The 10405-nt window shown below is 45.9% G+C and overlaps 1 protein-coding gene across 1 annotated transcript; it reads right to left on the bottom strand.

Moving 5' to 3' along the window:
* Nucleotides 1-521: 521 nt before the first annotated feature.
* Nucleotides 522-5981, bottom strand: LOC306940217 (extracellular calcium-sensing receptor-like; the record flags this gene model as incomplete). The annotated part of the gene is made up of 7 exons (XM_079525239.1): nucleotides 5712-5981; nucleotides 4868-4954; nucleotides 3667-3939; nucleotides 2089-2364; nucleotides 1768-1995; nucleotides 1554-1677; nucleotides 522-1435 (listed from the first exon to the last, which is right to left on the bottom strand). Exons 1-7 carry the CDS (start codon nucleotides 5970-5972, stop codon nucleotides 522-524), a joined length of 2163 nt encoding a protein of 720 aa, XP_079381365.1. The 5' UTR covers nucleotides 5973-5981.
* Between the last annotated feature and the right edge of the window lie 4424 nt (nucleotides 5982-10405).

The following is a 10405-nucleotide window of genomic DNA, read 5'->3' as shown; positions in this document are numbered from 1 at the left end:
TTGACAAATTACTGTGAGCTTCGGTTCTTGAGCGATCCTCACAGCCCTCTACCGTATTGCTGCATTTTGTGGAAAACGGCAAAACTGGCCAAACTGACAAAAATTACGGAATCCGTACGAAAACAATGACGGGTCTACGCCCTTCGTGCTTGACCCCTAACTACGCCGTTCTGGCTTGACCCCTGATAATAATAATGCTAATGATGATAATGATAATGATAATGATAATGATAATGAATGAATACTAATAATAAATATGAATGTATATGAATATCATTTGGCTCTTACATACTGAAGTACTACAGTAGTACTTTGAGAATTCATGTTTTATATAGATCTAGATATAGTCTTTAAGGGGACTTTTTATGATAATTTATGTTGGCATGATCTGGGAATGTAATTAGTTTAGTCTCATAGTCAACTTAATCTACTACTAATATGGTTCTAAGCAAACAAAGATACCAGTACACTTGTTTGTTATAAAATACATGAGATAAACTATGTTTATTGAATGTGTGTTTCTATGTCTTGGTGGCACCTCGACCCATGATGGACTTCTTGGTGTTTTTCTCGGGTTTCAAAAGGATTATATAACACTTTGGTCCAAACAGTGCCACCAGAATGCCAAAACTAGACGCTAGAATAGCAAATATCTCCACTACATCTGCATATTTGCCTGGAGAGCTGATATATGCAGGGATGAAGGCTATCCACACGGCACAGAAGATCAACATGCTGAACGTGATTAACTTTGCTTCGTTGAAGTTGTCTGGAAGGTTCCGTGCCATGAATGCTAGGAGGAAACTGAGGAGTGCCAGTAAACCAATGTAACCTAACAACACTCCAAAACCAACTGTTGAGCCCACTTCACACTCATAGACTATCTTATCACTGTGGTATTGTGTGTTTTTATGAGGAGTTGGTGAGGCAGACACAAGCCAGGCTATGCAGATTATTGCCTGGATGGAAGTAAGAAGCAGGACTGTTCCTCTCTGCTGCATGGCACCAAACCACTTCATGATGTCTGCACCCCCAGGCTTGGAGGCCTTGAACACAGCCAACACCACCATAGTCTTTACCAGGATACACGAGATACACAACACAAAGCTGATCCCAAATGCTGCATGTCTCAGCTGACAAGTCCAGACCCTGGGACGGCCAATGAACAGAAGTGAACACAAAAAACATAATTTGAGTGACATCAAGAGAAGGAAACTGAGTTCTGAGTTGTTGGCGCGCACCATGGGTGTGCTTTGGTGATAGATGAAGATTCCCAGGGCAATGGCACAGATAAGTGTGCCTACCAATGAGATGGTTGTCAAGGAGATACCCAGGGCCTCATGGTAGGAGAGGAACTCCATGATCTTAGGGACACAGTGGTCACGCTGGGGATTGGACCAGAAGTCCTCTGGACAACTGGTGCACTCTGTAGAGTCTGACAAAGACAGCAAGAGAGGAAGATTAATGGGAAAGACAAGTACCATATCATTCTAAACTAAACATAATCTACTGTACACAGCTGCTGCTCTACACATTACTCGATTTAAACCAACCAGTCTCATTGCTGATCTCTCCCTCAGAACAAGCAATGCAGTCAAAGCAGCAGACAGGTTCTCCTTTCCTTCTGGCCACACGGGTTCCAGGAGAACAGCTCTCACTGCACACTGACCGAGGAGGCTACAGGGGAAACAAACTGTAATCAAACTCAGTCTAAGCTATATCACATTGACATCATGAGGTCCACAATATTAGTTAGAAAGCCGTTACCTTTTTGGATTCAAAGTTCCAGACGATTCTGTCTTCTTCAAGGATGAGTTCTTCGCCTGCAGAATCTGACTTCTTGAACACGCCTACTGCGAGAACCGTTGTGCTTCCATCGGGGAGCCACGCCCAGTTTACGATATCATAGATCGGTAATGGATCGCCATTCTCGTCAAATGATACTTGGTCGCCCAAGGCCATGGTGAAGTTGATCTTTTCCAGGTAATGCACAAGCTAGAGCAAAATGATGAAGAGCAAGAGACTCTTACCTATACTGTAAACAGCCTGTCGCTGTAACCAATTGACATTAATGAATTAATGTCACACCTGCCATGGCTTAATTGTCTGCAGAGTGGCACAGCTGTGCCCAGTGAAAGGCCCTCTTCCTGGAACACACTGCAACATGTCATGGAGGGCGTGGGCCAGAGCGTACACAGCCTTGTATATATTGTACTCTGGCCTGAGGTCAGAAACATCCAACAGGGTAGTTTCTGCCGTCGCCAGGTCCTCTTGTCCAGTACACACCCTTCCACCTGCATGCACCCACTCTGGCGGAAGGGGTGCAAATTTACACCGAAACGTTTGCTCCCAAAACTGCCTCACCTGAAGAAACACACCAAAAACCAAAATATGCGAAAATGTGACAATTCACTTCTGTGTGAATGTACTCATGAAACGATAGTGATATATTGACATTTTAATAATACTAATAAGTATTATGATTAGTATAATAGTATTTTCATTTTCGAGTCCCCTTTTTCAGTCCCCTTCGCTAGCATTATAAGCGCTAACATGATAGCCGCGAGGTCGCGCTCACTTTTTATTGAGCTGCTAAGATCGTCCCCCAGCTCATATCACCTCAATCTGAGCCTCAATTCAGAGAACAAACGCGTGTGTAATGTATTGGACAGAGTTTTATGACGTCACGCCACGGAAGCCAGCGCTGCCTAGCGACGGCCCGGGAAGCTAAAATGCGGTAAATATAATCGTATTAATTCTGGATTCATAGAAATCAACGAAACCCGAGATTCTTGGGTTCTGTCACAGCAGGGTTTTAATACCTAAACCCGATAAATCTCGGGGGTTTTGGCGTAGATTGTGCTAACAAAAGACTCACTAAAGCATTCTCATGGCTGTTGTCTGGGTCATTGTCGGGGTGGATTTTCAACATGAACTCCCTGAGACCCGGTATCTCTCCGCGACGGATGGCGATACCCAGGGTGCCCCCTAGTGACGGAGTGAAGTGAGGATTCTGGGGTCCGATGTAAGACGTCCAAGGCTCGTTTGTTATCCACTGCAGACCTGTTGCATTCTGCTTCACCACCTGTTGGTTGTGTTAAGGCCTATTCATAGTCTGGACTTTCGGTGGTGAGGTGACCACCGCTCCAGGTGACCACCGCTCCAGGTGACCACCGCTCCAGGTGACCACCGCTCCAGGTGACCACCGCTCCAGGTGACCACCGGAGCTGTAACAACGTGGAGCGGTGGTGAGTAAAAACAGAGAGAAGGGCTGGTGGTGAGAGCGGTGGTTTGCTCTTCACCGCGGCTCAGTGACGTCATGTTGTAGTTCGGTGTTCACCTCGACCGAAAATCCAGACTATGAATAACGCTTTACAAGGACACGTAAAGGCAAATGATGAGCACAGCTCCACTAGTGCTATACTGTAGCTCAAATGTAATGTGCTTTTTGTGCAGAGAAGTGTTGACATAGAAAACAAAAGGAAAACAAAGAGAAGGTATGAACAATGAACTTGAATACCAGTGAGCGTAGATTGATTAAGAAAGTGACTAAATCACACACACACACACACACACACACACACACACACACACACACACACACACACACACACACACACACACACACACACACACACACAGTTAACATGAAACAAAAGCCCTAACCTCCTTCATGAGATTCACCAAATAGCTCCCGTATACAAATAGAATGACCACGCGGGCTGTGGAGGTCTTCATCACAGTGACAATCCTCTGGAGTTCCGACTGCTCGTGGCCCCAGGGCAGGACCTCCAGGTAGGCCAGACAACCCAGACCAGACTGCAGGGCCAGGTCTTTCTGGAAGATCCGGGCGGCATCGTGGCCATAGTCATTATCAATGAACAGCAATCCTACCCAGGTCCACTGGAATCGCCTCATGATCTGGAGAAAAGCTCTCACCTGAATGGATAAGGAATGGTGAGACATGTGCTTAGGATAAACTATTTAATTACTACTTAATTAATTTAATGATTATTGTTAGTGCAACAATATATATGCTGTCTTTGTTAGGTCCAGGTTCAATATGTGCATTCATTTCGATACGTTTTAACTAAACATTGAACCAGTACGGCCCTCGACCAAGTTTTTGGTTTTGGCCCACTGTGTATTTGAGTTTGACATCCCTGCATGTCCCACCCAGATATTACACAATGAAAAGGTCTAATCATTCTCTTTTGATGCTGTCAGAAATGACCTTAATTCAGCTCCAGCAGTAACACTCAGACACAAATGAGAGGTGATGATAGTGTCCGATCTGGAAGAAACCGATCCTTTATACCATTTAAGTCGTATAAAAGTCAATCAGATATATAGTATAATATCGTTTTGCATCTTTGTGACAGGCCTAAACATTCCCCCCCACACACACACACAACACAAACAATCGGTGATCGGGATGATCGGTCCCAGAAAACCTTATCACACATAGTGTTTCCATGTGTGTTTTAATTTGTCTGTGTGTGAATGGAATGTGAAGCAGGGCATTGCTGAACAACAGCACTCGTGCTCAGCAAGTATGGGTAATAAAGGTACAAAAATAAAAAATAAAAAGGTACATGCATGATCAATTACGTTCACTTCACTTGGCCTTTATACGCGATGTTTTGTATGTAAACTTCAGTAGATATTTGATGGAGCCCGCACACCACAGGTACAAATTAAGGCCGTTCTTTATTGAGAATTCTGACGTCAGAAATACGCAATAAAGAACGTCCTTCTTGTACCTGTGGTGTGCGGGCTCCATCAAATATCTACTGAAGTTTCTTTAGCCCAGCACCAAGCCTGTCGATGTGCGTATTCTACGTCTGCTCTTGTATGTAAAGTTCACCTGGACAGCAAGACTCGGGATGGTTCTAAAGAAGGAAGGAAACTGAGTCCGGTCACTCAGACAGGAGCAGGTGGAATAGTAACTTACCTGGAAGAAATAAGGCACAAAACATGTTTTATTTTCCTGTACTGTACATCCAATCAAGTGATGAACATATATTCTGTCCTATGTCACTTTTTGATTATGACCGAAAGCTTTCTAAATTAATACATTGATTGTGTGCAGATCTGAGTGTTCCGGAGCTGCCCTTGTGTTATGTTCCCTCTGTGGCTCCAGCACCTCACTTAAGTTTGTTCAGCGGATGAGCGGTGGGTCTTTTTACATTATTTTTCTGTACTAAAATAATGCAAAAAATGTTCATGCATTTTTCCCAACAAGGCATTCAGTAATTTATGTGTCTCCTATCAAAATAAGAACAGTATAATGATGTGTAAAAAAAAAAAAAAAACTTCCAAACACCAAAAAAAACTGGTGTTTGGAAGTTTGGAACTTACCAGGGGCACCCTGTATAAACCTAATATTCTGTAGGAAGTTTGGAACTTACCAGGGGCACCCTGTATAAACCTAATATTCTGTAGGAAGTTTGGAACTTACCAGGGGCACCCTGTATAAACCTAATATTCTGTTGGAAGTTTGGAACTTACCAGGGGCACCCTGTATAAACCTAATATTCTGTTGGAAGTTTGGAACTTACCAGGGGCACCCTGTATAAACCTAATATTCTGTTGGAAGTTTGGAACTTACCAGGGGCACCCTGTATAAACCTAATATTCTGTTGGAAGTTTGGAACTTACCAGGGGCACCCTGTAAAAACCTAATATTCTGTTGGAAGTTTGGAACTTACCAGGGGCACCCTGTATAAACCTAATATTCTAGAGATGGCGATGGCGTTCGTTGAGGAATCGGGACCCACGATTCCCAGCGTCGGAGGTGACCCGGCGCAGCTCTCATCCATTTGAAAGCGCTCCTCTCTGCCGCTGATCAGCGACATCGCCGCACGATATCCGACTCCGAGTGAGTAGCAGGTGTCGTAGAGACTGTATCCCAGCGTGACGTTGGGCAGCAGGCTGGGGCTGCCGTTGATCTCGGTAATGGCGAAAGCCATGGTCTGGGCCCATCTGAAGCCTTCGATGTTAAAACTATAACACACACATAATGCCTATGCTGTAACAATGATCACTTGTCTATATGTTAGAAATATCCTGTGGCACTACTTACTATATCTATCAAAACAGGTTCCCTGTTATCCAGTGTTGATTTTGACAGCAAATCTTGATTTTAGTTTTAGTCATAGTCTCTTGAATAGTTTGTCACATTTGAGTCACCTGGAATGTATATTGGCGGGGCTTGATGCCGTCGTAATGAATGATTTTACACTGAAAATAGCCGATCTACAAGCTCACAACACGTCGACGCGTTGTGAGCTTGTAGGTGAGCTATTTTCAGCATGCAACCAAGTGTAAAATGATACTGGATCTCTTGTCCACTAGTCACTTCCTATCATTTTACTCTAGTTTTTATTTGTTTGACGAAATTGTCAATATATTCAGTCACAGTTTTAGTCATCATAGCTTAGTTTCCATTTAGTTTTTGTCAGTGAAAAAAACGAAACAAAATTGTAATAGTATTAGTCGACGAAATCAACAGCAGTTCTGTAATCGTGCCTGCTGTAGGTGTGCGACAGGCTACACTCACCCATAGCATGTGGGGTCCTGTGGCTTGGAGGTGTGTGATCAGGCTACACTCACCCATAGCAGGTGGGGTCCTGTGGCTTGGAGGTGTTTGATCAGGCTACACTCACCCATAGCAGGTGGGGTCCTGTGGCTTGGAGGTGTTTGATCAGGCTACACTCACCCATAGCAGGTGGGGTCCTGTGGCTTGGAGGTGAAAGACAGCTCATAGACAGGATACAGGTTGATATAAAACAAGCCACCCAGAATGAAGTCGCCGGCCTTGTTAATTCTGTTGATGTTAAACTGTGCCTGCAACTCACAAGAAGAGGAAGAATTAGGTGAGGAAGACAAGAAAGCGGAGAATGAAGAGAACAATATCAAGTACAGGTACACGTATGAAAGCAGGCGAGTGTCTAGAGAAGCCCTCATGACTGTGCGTCCTCTCCTGTCTAGCCCCTTCCCCAAATACTTCGTCCACTTGCTACATTTTTATACACAGCACCACCGTATGTTCCACCCCAGCCATCTGAGCAGAGTCACACGTATAGGGGCAGGGCTTAAAGGACCACTTCACCACTTTTCAACCTACAGTACCTTCATATAATTGGATCCTCACTAATGATCATGATAAAATAGCACCATTGTTTTCTCTACTCGGTCTGTGTCCTCCTATGAGACAAAAAAATGGTGGGCTGTGGGCAGTTCATCATCGATGGGGAATCCAATCTAATAGAAACTGCAGGCTTTCTATTCCTGAAAAGTTGCAAAATGCGAAATGCGAAAATGGAAGCCATCGTTCTCACGATAAAGAAACGATGCCGTCACTGGCAACTACATTTCACCATGGACTTTACTGTAGGCCACGTTAATGGACTGCATCATGGATTTTAGGAAATCATTTATTTAGACGTGTGCATTGCAAACACACACAGCTTTTGTGAAAAACCTAGAAATGTGTACTATCTCCGGCAGGCCTGGTTGCCTACCCAGGGCTGTGTGCTATCTCCGGCAGGCCTGGTTGCCTAGCCAGGGCTGTGCGCTATCTCCGGCAGGCCTGGTTGCCTACCCAGGGCTGTGTGCTATCTCCGGCAGGCCTGGTTGCCTACCCAGGGCTGTGTGCTATCTCCGGCAGGCCTGGTTGCCTACCCAGGGCTGTGTGCTATCTCCGGCAGGCCTGGTTGCCTACCCAGGGCTGTGCGCTATCTCCGGCAGGCCTGGTTGCCTACCCAGGGCTGTGCGCTATCTCCGGCAGGCCTGGTTGCCTACCCAGGGCTGTGCGCTATCTCCGGCAGGCCTGGTTGCCTACCCAGGGCTGTGCGCTATCTCCGGCAGGCCTGGTTGCCTAGCCAGGGCTGTGCGCTATCTCCGGCAGGCCTGGTTGCCTAGCCAGGGCTGTGCGCTATCTCCGGCAGGCCTGGTTGCCTAGCCAGGGCTGTGCGCTATCTCCGGCAGGCCTGGTTGCCTACCCAGGGCTGTGCGCTATCTCCGGCAGGCCTGGTTGCCTACCCAGGGCTGTGCGCTATCTCCGGCAGGCCTGGTTGCCTACCCAGGGCTGTGCGCTATCTCCGGCAGGCCTGGTTGCCTACCCAGGGCTGTGCGCTATCTCCGGCAGGCCTGGTTGCCTACCCAGGGCTGTGCGCTATCTCCGGCAGGCCTGGTTGCCTACCCAGGGCTGTGCGCTATCTCCGGCAGGCCTGGTTGCCTACCCAGGGCTGTGTGCTATCTCCGGCTGTGTCAGTCGTGTGGTGCAGCCATTATAGAGCACAAGGAAGCTGCCCTCATGTATCACAACATATGGGTGTAAACCGGAATCACAGCAATCTTTTCGGCATTTAACATTTCCGCGCAACCTTGAACTTGAACGTGCGCCAGGACCAAAATCGTACAAATAGGGGGGGGGGGGGGGGGGGGGGGGGGGTAAATAGGGGACCGTAGCCTAAGGGGTTCCTTGAAATGAAACGGGTTGAGAATCACTGCTAGAGCCGTAAAAGTCTTCTCTTATGGGGGTCCCTGGCATATCTTTTCAAATGGGGGTCCGTGGGCTGAGCCTGTTAATCGTTTGCCCGCCAGGAACATAGGAATATTAACACGTAGAATCTTGTAGCCTGCCACAAACGGAAAAGCCGTTTTAACAGCGATGTATTCATTAATGCATGTTTTAATACGATCGTATCGAAATCTACCGTCCGTTAGCTTTGTTATGCTTCTGACCCAATGGGCGCGGCCATTTTGAAAATGCGCGCGCATCCACTTACATTGCCGGCTCTGTTTTCAGACGGCTTTATCTCACAGAAGCGACATTGCATGGGGTCGCTTTGTCCCAGACAAGCGTTTTCAACGGCCTGTAGCAGGCGCTGTGATACTCGCGGTCCACTTTTTCCACCACCGACCGAGAGAACAAGCACCAGCTTCGTCAACACACACGGAATGGTTTCATAGTAAAATGCGATTACGGATATTTGGCTCTTCAAAGTAAGTGTCACGCGCGATAAAACCCTGGCAGGACGCGACGGAGGGATTAAATAATGGTAGCGGTAAATGGGTTTTAAGTGTCGATTTGGGGGCCCTTGACATGAAAACGTTTGGGAACCACTGTCCTATACACCAGTCACCAACCTGTTGCTCTAAAAAGACTGGACAGATAATGTGTACCAATCTGTGTGAGCTTTGGACAAAATCAAAAGTCAAGAAATGCAGACTCATTCAATGAGCAGCAGACCACAGCAGGCAATCACGCTTAATTGAGGCCGCTGGGTCTGACTGTGCGGTCATAGAATTCAGTATTTAAGTCCGACGTCATTTTGTAGTGCTACGTTACGTCCGGGTCCAAGTGGCACCAGCTCCCGTCCGCATCTCATTGTAAATATCTAAACGTGTGAATCTTTTTACAATGACGTTATTTTTCAGAAAGGAAGCCATTGAGGGTTAAAATGGGTCTTAATGCTTCCAACTCGAGTAGAATTATTAATGTTTGTCCATGACAAAAAAAAATCACACCTGTGTGAACTGAGTGGTGTCATATAGCCTGTCTGACGTAATGAAATCATGTCTGACGTAATGAAATCACACCCGGGTGAACAGGGTGAACATAGCAACCATGCTCATTTTTTCTGCACAAACAAAGCCAGTTGTAGGAGTGGTTTACATCACTCAACAACCATGCTCATTTTTTCTGCACAAACAAAGCCAGTTGTAGGAGTGGTTTACACCACTCAAAAATATGATGTGGAGACAATAAAGACTATTATTATCATTATTATTAAAGGTGGTAACAGTCCATTTGCTCAGTAAAATATTTCGGGGGCATATTTAAAATGTTTTCAGGCTTGAGTATGTTGAATCTAGTTTGCATTAATGAGGATTTAGTTGACACAATGAAATAAAATGGTGATAGTATTCCGTGTGGGGCAGACGGCCTGTCACAGCCAGATGTGGGAGAGCAGCGCAGCTTTGTTGTTGCGAGGAAAGCGGTAAAATGAGACTTTCGTGGTTGTTTTCGTCTCAGATTTAGTCCGACGGAGCGTCACAGTATAACTCTATGGGGTACATGCGAAAATGCGATGGTCCCATGCTTGCAGTTATTGTTAGGTTAGGGATTGAGGTTTCGGATCAATAGTATGTCGGAACTAAAGCCTGTACCCCTATTTATATTGTGAACGGGTCGAGATCACTGGGTGGGCACTATAGCTCTGGTCCATAGCTCTAATGCCGTTGCATTTAGACAAAATAATATTTTACCTACTCACCAATACAAAGGCGGCTTGTGTCATTAGAAAGCCTACTTTCCTTAGTGAATGCACTCTGAGCCCCCCACCACACGTATAAAATGCTTTTTGGCCGGAAAGAGATTTTTTGATACGAAGGC

The sequence above is a fragment of the Electrona antarctica genome, assembly GCF_951216825.1.
Source record: "Electrona antarctica genome assembly, chromosome: 16".
NCBI lineage: Eukaryota > Metazoa > Chordata > Actinopteri > Myctophiformes > Myctophidae > Electrona > Electrona antarctica.
The sequence above is the reverse complement of the archived record's forward strand: the minus strand, read 5'-3'. Positions and strand labels throughout refer to the sequence as shown.